Raw genomic sequence first — 24232 nt, 5'->3', positions numbered from 1 at the left:
TGGAGCCAGATGCAGAGAGGCGCACCCAGACCTGAGAGCCGCCGCTGGAGTCTTACCGATGGCCAGCAGCTCCTGGTTGGCGTCAATGCGGTAATTATTTTGAGAAGCTAAAGAGAATGGACAACAAAAACTCTGTCACTAGATGTATGATATTACTAGGAAAATGTTCAGGAAATGAAAAAATAGGTTACAAATTTCTATCCACAGCATTGTCTAAGTTTTGTAAATATAAATGCATAAACACATATACAGTACATACGCATATGTATACGTGTATGTGTCTGTGTGTATCCCATAAAGTAGAAAGACAGACAGCAGAATGTTAACCGTAGTTAACCGGGGGAGTGAAGGAGGTCACAAGTGACTTGTTTCTTCTTCATACATTCCTGCACTTCCAATGTTTTCTACAACAAACATGTCTTGCTTTTATAATAAAGGCAAAAGGTTTTAAACTAAAAACCTCTCTGATTACAAATTGGGAACACTAGGTCACAGACGAGGCGGTCCCAGAGAGGTGAGCGGGCAAAGATTTAGGGGGAATCGGGGGGGCTTGAATCTAAGACAGGGGTTGGCAAATGTCTTCTGTAAAGGGCCAGACTATAAGTATTTGAAGCTGTGAGGGCCACGCTCTCTGTTGCAACACTCAAGTCGCCACTGTAGCCTGAAGCAGCTCGAGAACACGTCAGCAAGTCAGCAAGGCTGTGTTCCAATAACACCTTATTTGTGAACACTGAAATGTGAATTTCACATATTTTTCATGTGTTCCAAAATACTAATCTTCTTTAGATTTTTTTCAAACATTTAAACATGTAAAAGCCATTCTTAGGTCACGGGCGGCAGCCCTGATTTAGAAGAATGACAAGCTTTTACAAACCAGAACAGGAGGTCAGCTGAGTACAAAAGAAAATGGGAAGTTTTCTAAGAATAGACAAGATGAGTAAAAGCTGTAAGATGCAGATTCCAAGACATCGCAAAAAAAAAAGAAAGATTATCAGAAAAACAAAAACTGAACAAGAAAGATGTGAGCTGAACATGCTGCAAACTGAAATGCAGCATGATCTAGAGCACCTGCCGGTGTTTGTGAAGGAAAACCCTTCAGAATGGAAGTTAGTCAGGCGTCTCCTTGGAACGGTTTAAGGGTCGAGATGCTGGAACTCTGGAGAAGGAAATTTAACCCTGGCACCACCTGGGCTGGGCAGTAAACACGATTTACGTAGTCATAACAATATACGTACCATTTATTGGGTTTTAACCTTTAGAATCAACCTATACCCAAACGCAGGGAGGACTTAACTATATTATAGAACAGAATGAAAATGTCCTCCACGTGGACAATGCAAAGCTGGAAGTCCAGCAGACCTAAGGCAAGGGGACCAGCAAGGACTGAGCAGCCTCAGCTCACGTGGAGGGGATCAGAGTACTGAACGACACATAGATACTTAAATAGATTCATGTTTCCCGGCCTCCCTGGGGGCAAGGAGAGGACAGGCCAGGTGTGCTCAGCCAGCTGGAAAGAGCACATTGTTAAACTTTTAGGAATTTTGTGAGCCAGTTATTAAACACAGCCATCATCACCAATTAAATGAAAACTCTCAATTAAACAAATTACATTAAAAACAAAGATAATACGTAAAACTTGTCATTCCTAATTATTTTACTACATCCTACTATGACTGATGAGGTTATTTAACCGTGTCTGTATGGCAGATGGTGGCTACTGCACATCTCATCCCAAGCTGTGGACATTCAAACTCCATGTGCAGCTCAACATCGGCAGGGGGGGAGGGGTGGGGATTTACACCCCAGAAAGTGCAATTGGCAAAGGCTAAATGCAGGGTCTTTTACTTTCACAGAGAGCGGGCCGTCAAACATTTCTAGCCACCACTGGAAGGTGTTTTTCATTGTAAATCCAATACTGCTATAGATTTTTTAAAAAACATAAGCATGTATTACTTGAATAAATATTCATATTTCTAAACATAGAGCAGACAAAAGCAAGCAAGAAGGTAGGAGGGCCAAGGTGGGAGGGAAGGAGGTGCGGAAATGGGGGCGGGCGTGGGTACAGGGATGAGGTGCAGGGATGAGGGGTGAGGATGAGGCACCGAGGATGAGGTGCAGGAGCAGGGGTAGCAGTGGGGCAGGGGCAGGGCAGGCGTCTTACCAAAGGACTTGGCCACAGCAATGCTCTCCAGGAGACCCATCAGGGGCACCACAGCCAGCCCTGCCCCCATGTCCTGAGAGAGGAGAGAGGGACAGTGAGTGACCCTCTGGGGAAGGTGAGGACAGGTCTGCCCAGGCAGTGACCTCCCAGGGCGGGCATGGCTCTTGCACATCCAACAGAAGCAAACGTGCTGCAGGGCTGTGAGCTCACACAGGCAAGGAAGCGTCTCCTTATCAGCCAAGGAGCAAGACGCAGAGCAGAGCACAGCAAATTACTGTTCTGCCAGTATCCACAATGGGAGGAATATCCCTTGGCTCAAGGCAGAAAAATAAACATGGTGTTCCTTTAGGTTGTGCCCAATCTGGAATTCTTTCATATCTGTCCTTGCACCCAGAGACGCCCCTTCCTGAGGATTTAGCAGTCCTAGCTGAGCCCAGAGCTCCCTGTCACTAAGCAGATGCATTAAGGGGACAGAACCAGCCTGGCTCCCCATCTCTACCCACCTGTACCATCTCGGTGAAGGAGACTGTCCCGTTGGCGGTGGTCACTGAGAAGGGAGGGGTCCGGACTGGAGGGAGCCCCTTGGCTATCTCCCCAGTTAGAACAAAAGGCTGGTATCCGGTCACCTCGAAGGAGTACGCAACCAGGGCAGCAAAGGAGACCACCAGGGCATTGCGAGCTAGGACAGACGGGGAGAAACCGTCAGGGACACCTGGGTCACTGGGGTAAATACACTCAGGAAGTGGAACACCCACCCCAGCCACAACCCCTTCCAGGTCAGCCTGGGAAACAGCACAGATACAAGCAACCGTGTGGCAGGCACGAGCACACAACACCATGGAAAACACATAGGGTTAGGGCAGCAACACACAGGGCCAGTATGCACATTATCTACTGGTCATCACCATCTACTGGTGACTGCACAGCGAATGGCACAGCTGGAAAGACACTTTAAGATCAGATGTCCAGGGAGGATTCCTCTTCAAAGCAAGATGGAGTAGGGCTGGCCCCGTGGCTTAGCGGTTAAGCTTGCGTGCTCCGCTACTGGCGGCCGGGGATCGGACCCCGGGCGCTCACCGACGCACCGCTTCTCCAGCCATGCTGAGGCCGCGTCCCACATATAGCAACTAGAAGGATGTGCAACTATGACATACAACTATCTACTGAGGCTTTGGGGGGAAAAAAAAGGAGGAGGATTGGCAATAGATGTTAGCTCAGAGCCGGTCTTCCTCAGCAAAAAGAGGAGGATTAGCACGGATGTTAGCTCAGGGCTTCCTCACAAGAAAAAAAAAAAAAAAGCAAGATGGACTAAGAGAGCAGGCTTACCCTGCAGGCTGAAACAACTAAAAACTGAACAACATGTATAGAACAACGGTTTTCAAGATGCTGGACATCAGGCATGAAGGACGATGACCCCTTGAGAAATGGGACACAAGGTAGGTGAGCCTGTGACTGCCCTGGCTGATGGCCTGGAGTGTCTCCAGGGTGTGGTGTGTGGAGGGGGCTCCCGGCAGAGCCTGGGGCTCTCCCTGATTGAGGAGGCAATGCTGGGAGTCCAGGGATGTCATGGCGGCTAGGGTTGACAGGAAAGCTCACAGGAGAGGAGAGGGCCCACTGAGAGACCCTGCAGAGGGTCCCCCTCAGGTGTGCTACAGAGAACTATCAACACACACCTGTGAGGAAACTACCAACCCAAACCGGGGAAAGAGAGACCCAAGAGGGTTAGAAGGGACAACCCCTGAGGCTCACAGGGGCCAGGAACAGTGTGTTCCCACTAGCCAGAGTGAAACATCATAATTCACGGGGCATCAGATACTTAGTTGGATTTTACCTCAGCAGTGGAGAAATTAGCCCTGGACCTGAGATTGGAAAACTATTTCTGTAAAAGCCTAGATAGTAAATATTTTTGGCTGTGCGGGCCATACAGCCTGTTAAAACTACTCAACTCTGCTGTTGCAGCACAAAAGCAGCCATGGGCAATGTGAAAACGAATGGGGGCAGCTGTGTTTCACTATAGAATTGGAACACAACTCCAGATTTGGCCCATCAGCCACGGTTTGCCACAGTTCGCCGATGCCTGCCCTGGAATGAAGACTTCTCTGTCCTAGCCTACCAAGCTTAAAAAGAAGACCTGAATGGATCAAACTATTCCAAGCAACTTAACTGCATCTCAGAACAAAGCTCAAGAAGATTCATAGAATACAAAAATACCCAGTGCCCAACAAGGCCAAATTCTCAAAGTCAAATGAAAATCACAAAATTCAATTAAAAATCACCAGACATGCAAAGAAGCAGGAAAATATGACCCATAATGAGCAGAAAAATCAATCAATCAAAACCGACCCACAAGTGACACAGTTAAAAGATGATAACTAGCAGTCAGGACACTAAAAAGAGTAAGTGTACCTGATTCCACATGTTCAAAAGCTGGTGGGAAGATTAAGCATGTTAAATACAGATGTGGAAGATATATATATCCCAAATTGGACTTCTAGACATGAAAACCACAATGTCTGAGGTGAAAAAACACTGGATGGGATTAACAGGAGACTGGATATTGCAGGAAAAAAGACAAGTGAACTCAAAGATGTGGCAATAGAAACCATCCAAAATGAAACACATAGAGGAAAAGCAAGATTGAAAAATTATACAGAGCATCAACAGTGTGGGACAATTTCAAGTAGCCTTATATATATGTATCAGAGTCTGCAAAGAAAGTCTGAGGAGTGGCATGGGGGGGACAGTACAAGGATTCGAAGAAATAATGGCTGGATATTTTTCTCCAAATTTGATGAAAACAGTAAACCCACATATCCAAGAAGCTCAATGAATCCCAAGCACAAGCAACGTGAAAAAACTATACCAAGGCACATCACAATCAAATTGCCTAAAACCAGTGATAAAGAGAATACCTTAAAAGCAGCTAGAAAAAAGGGTCACATACAGAGGAACAAAGATAACAATAACAGCATACTTCATGTCGTAAGCAAAGCAGGCCAGAAGACAGTAGAACGGCACCTTTAAGGCACAGTCGTGCACCGCATAACCACGTTTTGGTCAATGAGAGACTACATATATGATGGTGGTCCCATGAGATTAGTACCATACAGCCTAGGTGTGTAGTAGGCTATACCATCTAGGTTTGTGTAAGTATACTCTATGATGTTCACACAACGACAAAATCGTCTAATGATGCATTTCTCAGAATGTGTCCCCTTTGTTAAGCGACGCATGACTGTACTGAAGGGGAAAAAACTGTCTAGAATTCTATATTCAGCAAAACTCACTTCCAAAAATGGAAACATAATAAAGACTTCTTCAGACATACAAAAACTGAAAGAATTCATCACCAGTAGGCCTGCAGTACAAGGAAAAATACAGGCGGTCCTTCAGGCAGAAGGAAAATGATCGAGATGGAAATCTGGGTCTACACAAAAGAATGAAGACCACCAGGAAGAGTGACAATGTGGATAAGTCTAAATGACTGTTCTTATTATTTATATCTCTTTATTTATTTTTTATAATTTTATTTATTTATTTTTTTCCCCCAAAGCCCCAGTAGATAGTTGTATGTCATAGCTGCACATCCTTCTAGTTGCTGTATGTGGGACGCGGCCTCAGCATGGCTGGAGAAGCGGTGCGTCGGTGTGCACCCGGGATCCGAACCCGGGCCGCCAGCAGCAGAGTGCGTGCACTTAACCACTAAGCCACGGGGCCAGCCCTATATCTCTTTAAAGGTAACTACGCATTTAAAGTGGAGATAATGATTACTGTGGAGTTTATAATAGATGTTAAAGAAAAATACACAACAACAATAGCACAAAGGCTGGAAGGACAGAAATGGAAGTATCCTAATCCTGTCACAAGCTCTATATCAACACGAAGTTGAATGTGTACTGTGCTAAGATAAAGATGTGTATGATAAACCCTAAAGCAACCACTGAAAAACAAAAAACACAGACAGCAGTTACAGCCAATAAGCCAATAAAGGAAATAAATAGGAATCATAAAAAACACTAAATCCAACAGACGGCTGAAAGAGAGAAAAAAGAGAACAAAGGAGACAAATAGGAAACAAACAGAAATACGGCCGATCTAAAGGCAAACATCAATAATCACATTAATTGTAAATAGTATTACCCCCAATTAAAAGGCAGGGATTGTCAGATTGGATTAAAAAACAAAACTCATCTATGTACTTCCCACAAAAAACATACTTTAAACATAAAGACACAACTAAGTTAAATACATTGAAAGTGAAAGGACAGCAGAATCTATGCTAATACTAATCAAAATAAAGCTGGAGTACCTCCAGATCAGACAAAACAGATTTCAGAGCAAAGAATCCTCCCACGGATAAAGAGAGGCATGTCAAGAAAATGATAATTCTATATGTGTATATACATACAAAGTATGTTCTCTGACCACAATGGAATAAATTAGAAATCAATAGCAAAATATTAACTGGCAAATCTCCAAATATTTGGAAACTAACTCTTAGATGGCCCTTGGTTCAAAGGAGAAATCAAATAAACCATTTCTAAATAATCCATGAGTCAAAGGAGCAGTCAAAATGGAAATTAGAAAGCATCTACAATTAAATGAAAATGAAAACACAACCTATTAAAATTGTGGGATGCAGCTAACGCAGTGCTGAGAGGAAAACATATAGCATTGAACATCTATACTAGAAAAGAAGAAAGGTCTCAAAACCAAAGACCTCAGCTTCCGCCTTAAGAATCTGAAAAAGACAGGTAAAGTAAACCCAAAATAAGCAGAAGAAAGGAAACAATAAAGTTCTGCCTCGTCCTAGCGGTATGACCTTGAGACATCTGCCTTGTTTCTTTTACCTTCCAGAGCCTCATTTTCCTCACTGGTAAAACGGGGAAAATAATATCCCATCCTCAAGGCTGTCATGAGAATCAAAAGCAGTAACGGCTGTGAAGTGCCTTACAAGCCATAAATCACTGTATGTCAGATTACAACTCACTCAACTTCTGCAAGGCTCTCCTTTTCCACCTGCAAAAGGGGAAGAGGAGGCAACTGTTCTACCTGCCTCACGAGGGTGTGCTGGAGCTCAGGAGGTACAAATTGCTAAACAAATTTCCTACAAAGTACTGCTATAGATTAACCTGTCCTCACTCAGCTAAAATATAAGCTTAAAAGACGACTTTTTTAAAAAAAAGTTGAGACCTCAGTAACTAGCTTCCTCAGGCAATGCTACAGGTTCTGGAGAGAAAGGAGACGGCAGCACCTGAGAAACCCACGGGGTTTCAGAGCAGCATTTCTCAGACTTTAGCGTGCCTACGAATCACCCGGTGAACATGTTCACATGCAGATTCTGAGTGAGAGGTCTGGGTGGGGCCTGAGAGTCTGCATTTCCAACGAGCTCCCAGGGCATGCCCAGGATGCTGGTCCATGGCCACACTTTCAGTGTCAAGGTTTTAGAGAACAGAGCATTGACCTATTTCACTATTTTACAGATGATGGAACTACAGCTCAGACACTTGGGCAAGTGACTGGTGCAAGATGAGAGGCTGGGTAAGCGGTGGAGCTGGGACTTGAAGCCAGGTCTTTCACTCTAAGCCCAGTGCTCTTACACTCCACCCAGCTCTCAGCACTGGTCCACAGCCTGCAGTCTGCAGAACGGGGCCTGGCGAGCAACTCTAGGGAATGGGACCAGCTTGAACAGCTGGAAGTGACTCAAGAGCTAAATCTAGCCACCCCCTCTGTCCTACAGCTGGCTAGATCTCATGGCCATGGAAGACCAGGGCCAAGCTGGGTGTGATTTCCATTTCCCCTCTGCTCCGGGAAGGTTCAGTTGATACCAACGCTTCCTTGCTGTCCTGTACCTGCCTTCCTCTCTGGGTGTCACCGACTGGCAGCTGAGCCACCAGGACCGCTGAGGAGGGGTTTCTACCCCCCAGAGACTGCCCTTCAACGAGCTGATGGCCTTACTAACCCCCCCAATCTTGCGGCCTGTCTTTACAGATCCTTTCGTTAACTGTGACTCAACCTGTTGATCTCTCGCCTGACGCAAAATGTTTATCCCAGCAGGTGCAGAGTTAACACAGAACCCGTTGGTCTCAGTGAAATCTGTTTTTTCTCCCAAGGACCTCACTGCACACCAGGGTTTCTCGACCACAGCACTACTGACGTTTTGGGCCAGATCATTCTTTGCCACGGGAAGCTGTGCACTGTAGGATGTTTAGACGCACCCCTCTCTCTACCCACTAGACGCCAGTAATAGCCTTGTCCTATAGCTTCAACCAAAAATGTCTCCAGACATTGCCACATGTCCCCAGGGAGGCAAAATCGCCCCTGATTGAGAACTCCTGCTGAAAAAAACAGTGTTCTCAGCACTGGCTGCATATCAGAACTACCCAGTGGGGCCAGCCCCGTGGCTTAGCAGTTAAGTGCGCGCACTCCGCTACTGGTGGCCTGGGTTCGGATCCCGGGCGCGCAGTGACGCACTGCTTGTCCGGCCATGTTGAGGTGGCGCCCCACATACAGCAACTAGAAGGATGTGCAACTATGACATACAACTATCTACTGGGGCTTTGGGGAGAAAAAGGGAAAAAAAAAGAGGAAGATTGGCAATAGATGTTAGCTCAGGGCTGATCTTCCTCACACACACAAAAAAAACTACCCAGTGAGTTTTAAATAACCCAGTGCACAAGTCACGCCCAGACCAGTGACACGAGAATCTCTACGGGAAAGACTCGGTGCTCCCATGGTGACCACAACTTGCAGCCCAGGTTGTACAGGACAGCCGCGGAAGCGGTTCCTCAGGGAGAAGGCCCCTCACCTGTGGTAGCAGTCCAAACCAGACCGTGGCTGAGCCGCACGCCGGGGGGCATCTCAGGATGGACAGGAGGCACGTGGTCCCGCATCAGCTTCAGCACCAGCAGCAGCACCATGCAGACCAGCCCCAGCACTGCATCACCCACCCTGCAGACAGACACCTGGTCACTGCCCGACCCAGCCAATGCACCTGCCTTCCGGCCTTTGGTTGCCACTTCTGCTGGAAAGCTTTCTCTTTTGACTGCTCTTTTTGTTTTTTTCCTAAGCAACTGAATCCCTGTTCTATTTCAAAACTTTACTCAAAACTCAGTAAGAACACAGGACAGGGAGCCGAGGCCCAGATCACAACAGCAGCAGGGCTACCAGCTCTCGTCTTCAGTCATGTAGTTCTCTGGGCTACAGGTCCCTTGTCTATTCCAGAGATTTTGGACTCAACAATCCTTTCATTTCTGACAGTCTATGATGCTCTCTAACCGGTCCGCCTGGTCCAATTTCTGCTGCCCCCCCCAGGAGGCTGACCCCCCCCCCCCCCCCCGACTGCTGCATCTCCAGGGCCACGGAGTCCCCCGCTTCCAGTGAGAAGAGGGCAGTCACAGGTCTCCCCGACTACCCCCAGGCCTCAGCACTGCTCGTGCTAGGCAGCCACCCCATAACTTCCCCCAGATCATTTCTTCCTCTTGCTCCTCCAGCCAAAGAGGTGTCCTGGCTTCTGGCTGCGCTCATCTAGGAGGATCTCCTGTTTGTCCCTTTAACCTGCCTGCCCTCTGGGAGGGATTTCCTCACCTGAGGGAAGTGCTTGCTGCAGGAACCCCACGACCAGCCGCCTAGCTCTCCCTCTCCCTCCACCTGCCCTCTGGTCCTTGGGGACACACATTCTGTTTGCATCTGCTCCTCCTCACTGAGCTACGAACCTTCTGGGAGAGAGACTGCCTGCTCGTCCTCTTTGTGGTGTCTCCCACTCCTACCACCCAAGAGAGCTCTGCACAGAGTCACGCTGACTGGCTCTCAGCTTGCTGGGAGCAGAGCTTCTCAAGCTTCAACATGCACACCAACCATCTGCGGCTCCTGTTAAACCTGACTCTGATTCAGCAGGTCTGGGCTGGCCTGAGAGTCTGCATTTCTAACCAGCTCCCCCGTGATGCTGATGGTGCTGCTCTGGGGACCCCTCTTTGAGCAGCAAGGCCCCAGAGGATGGAATAAATGCCACCTGGGAGTGGAAACAGGGAGGGGGCCGGAAGAGGGGGTCTGGAAGGAAGAGCTTCCTTAGATGGGGGCAGAATTACAAAGCCAGTAGGGTACCTGGTCTCTCCGATGTTGCGGAAGGTGTGATACACTTGCAGAAAAAACTGCCTAGGGATGTGCTGCAGCCCCAGGAGATTCTGTTCAAACAGAGATTCTGATTAGACAAGCTTCCCTGAAATGAGGCTTGAGGCCCATCCCTTGCAGCATCTCAGCGCCGGGTAAATCCGGAATCCTCCACTCCCAAGGGCCTTTCCTGGGGGCACATCTCAAGGCTCTCCCGCAGACCATCTACCCATTCCCAAAGCCCCCAAGGGCAGGAGATCAAAGTTATCCTTGGAGGAAAGGCAGCTCACAACGTTTGGGATCAATGACACCTTTGCAAATTATTTTCATTTCTGAGGAAAATCAGCCTGAGCAATCTCAAAGCAGGGAGATCGGTTCCACCGCGCCCTGCTCAGGGGTCCAAGGTCTGAGGCCCCAGCCCGGCCACCACGCAGGCCCCGCTGCAATCGGCTCATGGCCGCAGCAGTCATTCCTAAGCCTGCGCTCCGCCGCCATTGGCCGGAGGCCGCGTCCCTTGCTCGGAGCCCCGCCTGCCAGGCACCACCCCCTGCCGGAAGGAAAAATCACCGGGAGCTGCGCAGAACGGCCCCAGGGGCTCTGAGGGCCTCCAGGGAAGGGGGCTGGGGGACCCCCCTGGCATGCTGGGGCCTCTCACCAGGATCCTGGCCCTTGGGTCAGGAGAGAGAAAGGGCTCTACTCTGTGCTTTTGTTCTTTATCTGCTTGAGACCCAGTGGGGAGCCATAGAGGGCTAAGTGGAGGCCCAGACTCCCAGGGCTGTCAGGCTCCAATGACCCCAAAATCCACTGAGCACACAGCCCCCGAGGGAAAAGGACACCAGGGTAGACCCGCAGGGTCTTCTGTCCTGGGCAGGTCAAGAGGACCCCACCCCCACCCCAGCCTAGGGGCTCTCATATGGCTGTCATTACCTAGGCGAGGTTTTAATGACTTTCCAGTGTCCAGGGCCGTCAAGTACAAACACATAAAAAAGCTACCCTCTATGTGCATTATGATTGTACAAAGGCACATTCTTGACACTAAAAATGAAGAATACTGGTTCCAGAATAAAGGACAGACCTTCACACAAAACAGCATTTGCCAAGCTTCCCCTGACTTGTGTGTACATAACGTATAAATTGCATTCGCCCACACCTTTCTAAGTTTTTTCCTCCTCTCCAAATGGAGATGATGATAAACCTACCTCCAGGGGTGTAGGGAGAATCAAACACATGGCAAGTGTTTAATCCAGTCCTCAGCACATGGTAAGAAGGCAAGAAGTGCCAGCTACTTGATTCTCACACATACATTTCCTCCTGTCCTTGATCTTCTTGCTCCCCTGTATCAGGGAAGATGTCCTGGGCCAGCATGCAGCAGAGCCTGGCCGAGGGAACCAGGCCTTGGAGAAGTCACGAGACAGGGGTGTGGCCCTGAGTTGGCCATCAAGGGCCCCACGGCTTCATTTGTACAGTTCACCTTGGTTTCACTCTGCATACCCACCTGAATGCTTACCTACTTCATACCAAGCACAGCACTGGGCGGCCATGCTTGGGAGCAAAACAGTTCCTGCCCTCCAGGAACTTCAAACTCAGCAAAAGGAGAATAAATGACGGCCTCAGATAACCAATGATCACTGACTCTAGTACTTCTCATAGATCTTTAAATAGAAATATAAAGTAGCATGGCATTTTAAAAATATTAAACAGAAATTGGGAAAAAAAAAACCATAAAGATGAAATCATCTAGCTAAGTGAGTGTGGGGGAATCACTTGCTTGTCAAAATTTTGGCAGTGTGCTCGTGACCTGTGACGGCTTCCGGCTAAGTGTGCAGTAGAGGCAGTGAAACAGAACCACTCCGTGGGGTGAACCAAGCACATTGATGGGAAAACTCTGCCAAGAGCGGGGCTGTCATTACCAGTCCTGCAAATGACCTGTTGTAGAATCTGACCCTCACCCAGCATCTCCCGGGAGGGGTCATTTTATTCACAGAGACCCAAGTGAGCACCATGGGCTTCAAGCTCTGGAATAGCAAGACGTAGGCTGGTCCTCATATATCAGGACCCGGCCTTGGTCCTGCTACCCAGCAGGTGCCCCGGGGCCAACTGGCAAGCCTACCTTGATCTGCCCGAATCCAATGGTGACGGCAGCAGCAGAGGTGAAACCTTTAATGACGGGGCAGGAGATGAAGTCCAGCAGGAACCCTGGCCGGCCAAGAGGGAATATGAAGCTGGTCCCAGCTCCGCCCAGTCCCAGAGGACACAGGCGCATGTAGGCTGAGAGAGGCGATATGGGTGGAACTGGGGCTAAGGACTGGTGGGCAACACACCCTGTTTGGACTGATTTGGAGAGCAAGAAAGAGAGGCTAGGGTCTGAGGCCCTGGGCACTTCTCCAAGTGTCCTCGCCTCTAACTAGAACAGGGTAGGGGCTGACAGTTGAGGGCACCCCCCCCCCCCCCACACACACACTCAGGGACAGCCCTTGAAATGCAAAGAAAGAAATGCTGAAGGCAGGGGCATCCCCAGGAGGCAGGTGCCTCTGTACCCCAGGAAGAGCAGAACTGCAGGCCCCCACGGCAGAGAGGCCTGAGAGTCTTACCCAAGCACAAGAACCCCATGGCTAACTGGATGCAGCCCGACAGGAAGGCCAGCAGCACGGCATAGGCGGGCTCATGGAAGGTGTAGAAGGAGACCAGGAGGGACATGATAGCCGTGGGGCCCAGAGTCACATCCCGGGAGGTGCCCAGGAAGAAATAGACGAAGCACCCCATGAAGGCAGAGTAGAGGCCGTACTGTTGGGAGAGAGAGCAATGAGCACCCAGGAGGCACCTGGCACACCCAAAGTGTCCCTGGTGTAGACGTCTGAGCACACGGATCTGTGGGGCCCATTGTATACGTTGGGGACACCAGTGCGCACAGGCAGAGTAAACCTCTCACCCTCTAGAGGTTGCGTCCCACATACAGCAACTAGAAGGATGTGCAACTATAACATACAACTATCTACTGGGGCTTTGGGGGAAAAAAAAGGAGGAAGATTGGCAATAGATGTTAGCTCAGAGACGGTCTTCCTCAGCACAAAGAGGAGGATTAGCACGGATGTTAGCTCAGGGCTGATCTTCCTCACAAAAAAAAAAAACCTCTCACTCTCTATTATCCACCGGTGTGGGCCTGCTGTGATTAGGGGCCTCCTTTCTACCTGCACCCAACTGGGGCCTTGGGTGCTGCCTGTGTGCTCACATGTGAGTCTGCGAGTCTGAGGAAGTGTTCTTAAGGCTGTAGTGAGTCATGCCACTGGAACCATTAGGCAATCCAGAACTAGCCCGGAGCCTGTGTGTGACAAGACCAGTTACAGGGGCGTATGTCCGCCCAAAGGCAGTCACATGCTCCAGATTGTAAACCAAGGCTTCTTGGGTCCAAGGAGCAGGAGCTCTGGGTGCCTCGCTTGTCTGGAGGGGATACTATCTATTTCTACTCTGCTTCTGGGTGGGCACTGAGGCCCAGAGTGGGGTCAGGCCGTGGGGAGGGCATGTGGCCAGTACTGGGGGCAGACATCTCACCTGAGGCGGGAGTCCAGCCACCTCAGCATAGGCCAGCGCCTGGGGAATGACCGTGAGCCCGACCGAGAGGCCGGCGATGAAGTCCATCTTCAGCCACTGCATGGAGTAGTTCGGCAGCCAGGCCAGGATGGGCAGCCTTCTCCGCACGGCCCCAAGGGAGCAGCAGCAGGCCTGCGGGGCTATACCTGCACCAGAGGGCCTGGCCTGACCCAGCGCCTTCACAGAAGGGGGCATGCCTGCGGTGGGCCTGGGGGCAACATAGACCAGCAGTAAGGATCCCAGCTTCAGAGAATCCAGCAACAGGCGGGAGTCCAGGGCCATCAGGAGAGACACAATCCAGCTCCCCTCCAAGGGGTCTGAGCCAGAATGTTAACCCCCTCCACCCCCCCACCCCCCCACCCCCCACCCCCGTCTGAGAGAGGAAGCCAACAACCTGAACAACCTGTGCAGAGGGGGCCTCAACCAAAGGTGGGGTCCCCCCTGTCCTTCACTCTCCCTGAATCCCACTTGCCCAAACCCTAGGTGCCCTCTCTCCTTCCATCGACACTCGCCGGGAAGAATATGATAAACGATTTCTCAACGAGAAGCCTAAACACTAACTAGACTCGGGGTTTCTCCTCCCAGGAACATTTGTTTGCTTCTTTTTCCTCCCCAGGGAATTTAACGAGGAGCAGTGCAGAGAGAAGCAGGGTCCACGGGAGCACCCTCATCTGGCTGGCGTGGTGCGTGTGGCGGGACTGGAAGCCCTGAGGGCCCCGATGCTTTCCAAGTGCGCACCACTGCGGGTTCCACTCACTACTGCGGACTGCGTGGAGGCCGGGGGGGTCTCCCATCCCGAGGCTGCGCATTACGCCAACCCCCACCTGTGGCATTCGCATCCCTAGAGGAGCCCCAAGGGTTTTAGGTGGTTCTGGGAGAACGTCAGAGGCTCCTCCATTAATTCAAGGTGCGCAACACCCTTTAGGGTCCTGGCGCCCTGTGCGCGCAGAGCCGGCCCCGGCGGGGCTACTTTGGGCAAAACCCGGCCCCCACCCCCGAAGCCGCGTGCCCCGAGCCTCGAGTCTAAGGTGGGGACCCCAAGCCGGCTGACGGTCCGCGGCCTGCCGGCCCCAGAAAGGCCGAGGACGACAAGAACGTGGGTAAGGACGCGGTGGATGGAGAGCGGGGGTCCCCACAGGAGGTGCCGGCAACCTCGGACCCCGCGCCGCCCCCGCGTCGGCCGCTCCCCGGCAACCCCGGCCGCTCCCTGCAGCTCGCCCACCCCGCCCCGGGCCCCGCGCCCCGCGCCCCGCGCCCCGCGCCCCGCCACTGCCCGACACTCCCCGCGGACTCACCGAGCGCCGCACTTCGCAGCTCGGCGTTTCCAGGTGTCGCCGCAGCCGGGTCTGCAGGAACCGCAGAGGGAGGGGGAGCGAGGGGCGGGGCCTTGTCTGCACGTGACCTCGGGCCGAGGCGGACAGAGGCGGGGGGGGTCTGACGCGCACGTGACCGCGGGGCGGGGCCGGGCCGGGAGCTGTCGCCATGCGCCTATCCGGGTCTGCTTGCTGGGCGCTGCTGCTGCTGCTGCTGCTGCTGCTGCCGCTGCCGCTGCCGCCGCCGCCGCTGGTGGTAGGGCTCTGCCGCGCGCACCGGGTGTGCCCCCGGAACGTGCTGCTGATCCTCGGTGAGTGCGCCCCTTTCGACCCGCTGCCACCCCGGGCGCCGCCCTCCACGGCCGCCTGTTGTCTCCCCCAAAAGCGGCCACTTGCCCCTCCACACCCGCGGTCAGTGCTGACACCAGCGTGCCCTGAAGCCTCCACTGCCATTCCTTCCCCGTATGCCGGCTCTTCTGTCCCCAGACTCCTCGTGGTCGGCTCCTTGGAAAGGGAGGCAGGGGCACCTTCGCTCACCGCGGAGTCTGCTGGGATTCAGACCCCAGATTCAGCACCCCACTCCTGCTCCGGCTCTGACCCTGCACCCCCACCCGTGCCCAGAGCAGCCAGGGCTAACCCTGCGGGTCCCCAGCTCAGAGGCTGGGCGGCTTTCCAGAACTCAGGGATCCACAGATTCCACAGGGGATGCCAGAAGAAGGGCTGGTGCCCAAGTCCCCAGAGAGGTGGCTGGGGTGCCTTGGGGTTCTCAGCTCCTCCTCAGAGGTTTTTCAGACCCCAGAGTGCTGTGGCTCAGCTCTTATTTTCCTGGCCATGGGCACAGCCCCACCCACCCACCCGCCCTCTCCTGGAACCCCATCCCTTCCAAGAAACCCCAAGTTCCTCCAGCGCCCTGCTGTTCACAAGATTTCCAGACTTCCGGCTTCGGTGACCAGGGTCTGGCTGTCACAAGGCAACCTGATTCTTTCCTCTTTTGAGGTCTGGCCCTCTGCCAGGTTCACTCATTGTGATTAACTTTGTGGTCTTGGGCCAGGCCCTTCAACTAATCTTAATGTAAACAGCTCTCCACTGAGGGGCTCCTGTCAACTACCCACCACCCAGGGACACAGGTGGAGAATCTGCACGTGGAACCACATCCTTGTGTGGTGTCTGCAGAGTCCAGGACCACCCAATCATGCCTGCCTGCTAACATGCTCAGCCGGGCTAATATGTGCCTGGTAGCATTCCCACTCAGCTATCAGGCCCACCCGGCTATCAGGCCCACCTGGGCATCACTCCCCCAGGCCACCAGGGCGGCACCCAGATCTCCCTCACACCCACACCTTCTCCTCCTGAGCTCCGCCCACCGTGTGCTCTGTGTCTCCCGCCTTCCCCAGCGGATGATGGAGGCTTTGAGAGTGGCGCCTACAACAACAGCGCCATCACCACCCCTCACCTGGATGCCTTGGCCCGCCGCAGCCTGATCTTCCGCAATGCCTTCACCTCCGTCAGCAGCTGCTCTCCCAGCCGCGCCAGCCTCCTCACCGGCCTGCCCCAGGTGAGGGGGCAGGGGCGCAGGAGGAGGACCTGGGAGAGGGAGAGCCCTCGAGGCCTCTGCTGCAGGGAACCCCTCCCTGGTCTCCCCTGGGGGTGCGCCCACCTCCCCTCCCCCACCCCCAGCTGAGTGGTCCGAGTGCGGCTGGGGGCTCCGAGCACCCACTCGTGAGCCCTGCTCCACCACTCTGTGACCACGAGGAAATCACTGACCCCTGTGCGCCTCAGTCTCCTGCCCTGTAAAATGGGGTTCTGATCGTTCCTCACTCACGGGGTTGTTATGGTATTGGCCAAGTTAATACTTTATGTGTAAAGGATGTAACAAGGTTCCTGGTACACACTCGCCCAGTGTTAACTTCTATTGTGATATTGTCCTATGAGCTTGCATGACAATAAGAGCTGCCGTTTAAGGCACTTACTCTGTTTTTATTGTGCTAAGATACATATAAGGTAAAATTTACCACTTTAAAGATTTTATTTATTTATTTTTTCCCCCCAAAGCCCCAGTAGATAGTTGTGTGTCATAGCTGCACATCCTTCTAGTTGCTGTATGTGGGACGCGGCCTCAGCATGGCCAGAGAAGCAGCGCATCGGTGCGAGCCCGGGATCCAAACCCGGGTCGCCAGCAGTGGAGCGCGCTCACTTAACCACTAAGCCACAGGGCCGGCCCAAATTTACCACTTTAGGGGGCTGCCTGGTGGCCTAGTGGTTAAGTTCAGTGCACTCTGCTTCGGTGGCCCAGGTTTGGTTCTTGGGCTCGCACCTACGCTACTTGTCAGTGACCATGCTAGGGTGGCGGCGACCCACGTACAAGATAGAGGAAGACTGATAACAGATGTTAGCTCAGGGTGAATCTTCCTCAGCATAAAAAAAAACAAGTTTACCATTTTAACCATTTTTAAGTGTACAGTTTAGTAGCATTAGGTACATTCACATTGTTGTGCAACCATCACCACCATCCATCTCCAGAACTTTTTCATCATCCCAAGTTAAAACTTTGTTCCCATTAACCACTAACTCCTCATTTCTCCTCCCCCAGCCCCTGGCAACCACCATCCTACTGTCTGTCTCTGTGAATTTGGCTACTTTGGGTACCTCACATAAGTGGAACCACAGTATTTGTCCTTTTGTGACTGGCTAATTTCACTGAGCATAATGTCCTTAAGGTTTATCCATGTTGTAGCGAGTGTCAGGATTTCCCTCCTTTTCAAGGCTGTATAGTATTCCACCATTGTGTAGATAGAGCACATTGTGTTTATCCATTTATCTGTAGATGGAAGCTTGGGTTGCTTCTACCCTTGGCTCTTGTGACTAGTGCTGCTGTGAACCTGGATGTACACAGGCATTTACTCTTGATATGTTATGTCATGACATTATCTCCTGGTGAGCAGTGTGCTCTGTGCATCCGTGTCTGAGAGACGGAGGCTAGGAGTAGAAGGCCTACATGCGGAGGGAGACTGTGGCCTGTGCACAGACACTTCCTGAAAGGTCCATCAGGCAGCTGTGGACCGCACTCCCTTCTGGGCGGTGGGCCGTGGGAATACGGAGGGGCTGCTTCTCTCCTTACATCTGTTTAGTTTTTCTGAGTTTGTAATATGTACGACGATTTCTTTTACGCTATAAAAAACCTAGTTAAAAAAAGAGGCCTGCCATCATTTTCAGTCTACCATGTGTGCTCATAATAGAAAAGGTGGAAAGTACAGAGAAGCAGAAAGAAGAAGATAAATGCCCTCCCTAATTTCGGTGTGTGTCCTCCCAGTTTATTGTATTTCCTGCCGATGTCCCACGGGAGGCACCTGTGGGCCTGTCAGATGAGAAGGGAGAGGCGGAGAAAATCTCCCTTAGTGCTGACCACCTGAAGCCTAAATCTGGGTCCCAAGAAGGGCTGGTCGCTGAGTGGGGGGAGAGCAGGAGCAGGCAGGGCAGGTCCCAGCTGCCGGGCGGCGCCCTGCCTCACAGCGTCCGTGCCTGCAGCATCAGAATGGAATGTATGGCCTGCACCAGGGTGTCCACCACTTCAACTCCTTCGACGGAGTACAGAGCCTGCCGCTGCTGCTCCGCCGAGCTGGTGTTCGCACAGGTGAGGGGCTTCGTGCTGCCTCGGGGACAGGACGGTAGCTTCCCTCCCTGCCCCAGAGAGGTGAGGCCTTGTCCCGACCACCCTTGGCCCCATGTCACCTGCTCTGAGCACTTGTCCCCAAGGCCTTGGGCCTCCTGGCTGGGCTGTGGGTCCACAAGAACAAGGGCCTGGGCTGTCCTCATAGAGGCCACGGCAGGACGGAGGGCTTGGGGGGTGGAGAAGGGAGCAGGGGGAGTGGAAAACCGAAGGGGCTCTGGACAGGCCTGTCTCCCCACCTCCAGGAATCATTGGGAAGAAGCATGTGGGGCCAGAGGCAGTGTACCCGTTTGACTTCGCGTACACGGAGGAGAACAGCTCTGTCCTCCAGGTGGGGCGGAACATCACCAGAATTAAGCTGCTGGTCCGGAAATTCCTGCAGACTCAGGATGACAGGTGCGAGGAGGGCCCTGCGCCCTGCCCTCCCTTATGCGGCCAGACCTCTGGGCAGTTAACACGTGATGCACATCCCAGAGTCTTTAGTTGGGATTCTTGCAGTCCCTAGATGGCAGAGTGGGGGTGGGGGAGAAGGTTCCAGATACTCAAGTTAATCTGGTCAGAGGAAGAAGGGACGTGGGGATACCGAGGTGGTGAGGATCACAGGGAGATTTCAGTTCTAGGGCAGTAGGCAAAGCCAAGAGGGGTGTTCCTCCCTAAGGAACGGGGCTCCCCGGGTGATGTGTCGACTGACTGACCTTGACCTCAGGACTCAAGCCGCTTCCTCCCCATGCAGGCCTTTCTTCCTCTATGTCGCCTTCCATGACCCCCACCGCTGTGGGCACTCCCAGCCCCAGTACGGGACCTTCTGTGAGAAGTTTGGCAATGGGGAGCGTGGCATGGGGCGTATCCCAGACTGGACCCCCCAGACTTATGACCCGCAGGATGTGCTGGTAGGAGGGCCCCTCCCGTGTTGCCAAGACGCCCACCCACTCTCCTTCCTCTGCCTTGTAAATTGGGAACCCGTGCCCCTCTGCTGGGCGTGCAGCCCTGGCCCCAGATGTGTGACTTTGGCACGTAAGAAGAAACCCTCTGACTCACTGCATCCAGGTCCCCATCTGTGGGGCCGGCAGAGAGAAGCGTAAAGATGTGGAATGACGTAGCCAAGAGCATGGAGGTTCTGGGCTAATCCATTTACAGGAAGGAAGATGATTTCAGGCTCTGGGAGGAAGGCTGGCATCTCCATTTCCTACCCCGGTTCAAGGGCTGACCACCCCGTCCCGCCAACCTGTCTGCTCTAACCTTGATTTTCCACCCACCTCCCCCTCAGGTACCTTACTTTGTCCCTGACACCCCAGCAGCCCGAGCTGACCTGGCTGCTCAGTATACCACCATTGGCCGGATGGACCAAGGTGGGTTCCAGGAGCCCAGGCCGTTGGGTAAGCCATAGCTTGGGCCCCCATCCTGGGCCAGAAGTCTGAAGTCAATGTTGGCAGGGCAATTTTCCCTCTGGAGCCTCTAGGGGAGAGTCCTCTCTGCCTCTTCCGGCTTCTGCTGGCCCCTGGCATTCCTCGGTTCATGGCTGCATCACTCCAGTCTCTGCCTCTATTATCACATGGCCTTTTCCTCTGTGTTTGTGTCTCTCCTCTTCCTTTTTTTTTTTTTTCAGTATTTTTTTTAATATTGTGAAATTTTTTTGTACCTTATCATTTGTCAGTCACTATATAAATGTGTCCCTCCACCCCCTGTGACCACCCCCCACCCCCCTAGCCCCTGGTAACCACCAAACAGTTCTCTGTGTGTTGGTTTGTCTTCCACATATGAGTGACATCATGCCCTGTTTGTCTTTCTCTTTCTGGCTTATTTCGCTTAACATAATATCCTCCAGGTCCATCCATGTTGTTGCAAATGGGACGATTTTGTCTTTTTTTATGGCTGAGTAGTATTCCATGGTATATATACACCACATCTTCTTTATCCAGTCATCAGTCGAGGGACACTTGGGTTGCTTCCACTTCTTGGCTGTAGTGAATAACGCTGCGATGAACATAGGGGTGCAGAAGCCTCTTTGGATTGTTGATTTCAGGTTCATTGGATAGATACCCAGTAGTGGGATAGCTGGGTCATAAGGTATTTCTATTTTTAATTGTTTGAGGAATCTCCATACTGTTTTCCATAGAGGCTACACCAGTTTGCATTCCCACCAGCAGTGGATTAGGGTTCCCATTTCTCCACAGCCTCTCCAGCATTTATTGCTTTTTGTCTTGGTGATTATAGCCATTCTAACGGGTGTAAGGTGATATGTTAGTGTGGTTTTGATTTGCATTTCCCTGGTGATTAGTGATGTTGAGCATCTTTTCATGTGCCTATTGGCCATCTGTATATCTTCTTTGGAGAAGTGTCTGTTCATTTCCTCTGGCCATTTTTTGATTGGGTTGTTTGTTTTTTTCTTGTTCACTTATGTGAGTTCTTTATATATTAGGGAGATGAATCCCTTGTTGGATATATGGTTTGCAAATATTTTTTCCCAACTGGTGGGTTGCCTGTTCATTTTGATCCTGGTTTCATTTGCCTTGTAGAAGCTCTTTAATCTGATGAAGTCCCATCTCTTCTTCTAAGGACACTTGTCATTGGATTTAGGGGCCACCTGGGTACTTCAGGATGATCTCATGTTGAGATCCTTGACAGTTACATCTGCAAAGACCCTCTACTCGGGGTGACAGCGAAGGGAGGGCTCAGGCAGAGGCTGTGCAAGGCCTGCTCCAGGATGGGGCACTGGGCAGAGTGTTGGGGGAGAGGCCTGGGCTGGGGGGAAGGATGGCCGAAATGATTTAAGGAAATGACAGTGCAGGGTCCAGCGGCCGGACAGAGAAGTGGGTGAGTGCACACACGTTCCCACACCTCCACGTCTGTCTGCAGCTGAGCTCTGCCACCCCCGCCCCACCCTGCAGGGATTGGACTCGTGCTTGAGGAGCTGCGTGGAGCAGGCGTCCTAAATGACACCCTGGTGATCTTCACATCCGACAACGGGGTCCCCTTCCCCAGCGGCAGGACCAACCTGTACTGGCCGGGCAGTGCTGAACCCTTGCTAGTGTCATCCCCAGAGCACCCGAAGCGCTGGGGCCAGGTCAGCGAGGCCTATGTGAGCCTCCTAGGTATGGCTCTGCGTCTCGTGCAGGAAGAGGGGTGGGCAGAAGCGAACACTTAGTGGGACCAGCATGTCTAGACATTGCTTTGCACCCAGTACCTATGTAGTTCCCAACCCCCAGGAGAGGTAGGGACGGCCACCTGCTTCTACAGCGCAAAAATGATGCTCAGAGAGGTGAAGTAAGTTGCCCGAGATCACACAGCTTGTAAGTACCAAGCTAGGATTCTAGCCTGGATCTTGACACCTTCAAGATTGTTGCTTTTTTCCCTGGCCCACTAGTGAGTGTCAGAATCACCAGGAGCACTTGTTAATATTCAAGTTGCAGGCCCCACCCCCAGAGTGTCTAATTCAGTAGATCTGGGGCGACCTGAGAATCTGCACTCTGACAAGTTCCCAGGTGAGACTGTTGCTGCGGGCCTAGGGATCCCACTTTGAGGGGTCAGGGCAGTAGCACCCACAAGTCAGGTTGTGCTGTGGCCCCCGCACAGACCAGGAAGAGATGAGCCCCTACGTGGGGGCTTCCTCACTGGTCCAGAGGATTTTAGAAGGATCCTAATATCACTAGGTTGGGCCTCTTGGACCATTGAAGGCGTCATGGCGCAGAGGAATGGCGCAGCAGTGACAGGTGTTGGGCCCATAGCAGCTCCTCCCTCTTGGTGATTTGATGCACTAGGCGGCCCACCAGCTTTCCAGAGCAGCTTGGATTCAGCCGTTCTGTGGCGGGGGCTCTTGTGCGTTGGAGGGCCCAACCGCACTGAGATGCCACTTCCTTTCCAGATCTCACGCCCACCATCTTGGATTGGTTCTCCATCCCCTACCCCCACTATGCCATCTTTGGCTCGAAGACCGTCCAGCTCACTGGCCGGTCCCTCCTGCCGGCACTGGAGGTGGAGCCCGTCTGGACTACCGTCTTTGGCAGCCAGAGCCACCACGAGATCACCATGTCCTACCCCATGCGTTCTGTGCAACACCAGAGCTTCCGCCTCGTGCACAACCTCAACTTTAAGATGCCCTTTCCCATCGACCAGGACTTCTACGTCTCGCCGACCTTTCAGGACCTCCTGAATCGCACCATGGCAGGCCAGCCCACGGGCTGGTACAAGGACCTCCATCACTACTACTACCGGGAGCGCTGGGAGCTCTATGACAAGAGCCAGGACCCCCACGAGACCCAGAACCTGGCCACTGACCCGCGCTATGCCCAGGTTCTGGAACTGCTTCAGACCCAACTGGCCAAGTGGCAGTGGGAGACCCACGACCCCTGGGTGTGTGCTCCCGACGGTGTACTGGAGGAGAAGCTCTCTCCCCAGTGCCGGCCCCTCCACAATGAGTTGTGAGAGCCCCTGGGGGCACCTGCTCCTCCCTTCCCACACCTGGTCCCTGTGCCCCAGCCTTTTCAGCTGATGTAGAGGGAGGGGCCAGCCTTGAGGGGGCAGAGACCACAGCCCTTCCCTCTGTATCCCATCCCAGGAAGGCTCTCCTTGACGCTGGTATCATTCCTGCCTCTGTCTGGACTGGAGAGCAAGGTGTGTGCCCCGGCCCCTTGCCTCACCCATGGTAGGAGACACCACTGACCTTGAGTCTGAGCCATGTCCTGGCACAGGAATTCCAAGGGGACCCTGGGGCGGGGCAGGATCTCCAGCCCGTGACAGGTGAGGATGGCCTGGGCAAGGGGGTCTTGTTTTCTGGGTCGGGTTGGGGACCTGCAGATACAAGGGGCTGGGACCTGGCCTTGAGACTCTCTTCATTGTTTGGAACCCACAGGTGATCCTGCGCCATTCACCCATAGAGGAGACGGGGCTTCTGTGCCATGGGGCTGGAGGGTGGGTCCAAACCACACTCCACGTGGGACACAGTATCTGGCTTTTCTCATCCTCTGGTCTTGAGGAAACCTTTGGACAGCCCTTGGGCCTGTTGGGCTTCCTGCGCTTTGCCCACGGTCGAGTTCCTGACCACCAGGCTGGGTTTCCACTAGGCCACTGATTTGTGGCAGGCTCCGAGTGATGAGTTTCGTCCTGTGGTCTATACAGGCAAAGCTCATCCTTCTTTTTGAGTGTCCACGGGTGAAGATGCCCCGTCCTCTGGCTTGGGTCTGTGGCACAAATGCTGCTTGTGGAATATCCGGATCTGCCTGCCTCCGTCCACCCCAGGAGCAGAAGCTCTGCCTGGGAAAACCCAGAAAGAGGGGGCGTTTTCCCTCGATGGGCTCCTGTCGTCCTTCCCTCCCCCATCAACTCCATCCTGGGGAGAGAGCTACAGGCCAGAGCACTGGAAAAGCTTTCTATTTTAGTAAAATATACAGAAGTTCA

The 24232-nt window shown here is 52.5% G+C and overlaps 2 protein-coding genes across 3 annotated transcripts in view; one reads left to right on the top strand and one right to left on the bottom strand.

Annotated features, from left to right (window-relative positions):
• Positions 1-15207, bottom strand: part of SLC26A11 (solute carrier family 26 member 11) — a 24543-nt gene extending 9336 nt beyond the window's left edge. The window contains exons 1-9 of one of the 2 annotated variants that reach the window (XM_058561809.1): positions 15154-15207; positions 13820-14066; positions 12862-13054; positions 12381-12466; positions 10265-10344; positions 8970-9112; positions 2665-2840; positions 2162-2234; positions 57-107 (exon numbers count right to left, since the gene is read on the bottom strand). In XM_058561809.1, the coding sequence (XP_058417792.1) occupies positions 57-107; positions 2162-2234; positions 2665-2840; positions 8970-9112; positions 10265-10344; positions 12381-12466; positions 12862-13054; positions 13820-14053 (1036 nt within the window). In that variant the 5' untranslated portion in view covers positions 14054-14066; positions 15154-15207. Of the gene's footprint in view, positions 1-56; positions 108-2161; positions 2235-2664; positions 2841-8969; positions 9113-10264; positions 10345-12380; positions 12467-12861; positions 13055-13819; positions 14125-15153 lie in introns of those variants that run through there. The other variant, XM_058561810.1, reaches the window with a different exon arrangement.
• On the top strand, positions 14052-24232 carry SGSH (N-sulfoglucosamine sulfohydrolase). Its single transcript, XM_058562069.1, has 11 exons — positions 14052-14060; positions 14704-14765; positions 14933-15202; positions 15403-15482; positions 16566-16726; positions 18697-18802; positions 19084-19234; positions 19572-19728; positions 20106-20187; positions 21727-21930; positions 22701-24232. Exons 1-11 carry the CDS (start codon positions 14052-14054, stop codon positions 23258-23260), a joined length of 1842 nt encoding a protein of 613 aa, XP_058418052.1. The 3' UTR covers positions 23261-24232.

The sequence above is a fragment of the Diceros bicornis genome, chromosome 18 (assembly GCF_020826845.1).
Source record: "Diceros bicornis minor isolate mBicDic1 chromosome 18, mDicBic1.mat.cur, whole genome shotgun sequence".
NCBI classification, from domain to species: Eukaryota; Metazoa; Chordata; class Mammalia; order Perissodactyla; family Rhinocerotidae; genus Diceros; species Diceros bicornis.
This window is presented reverse-complemented; position numbering and strand designations above follow the sequence as displayed.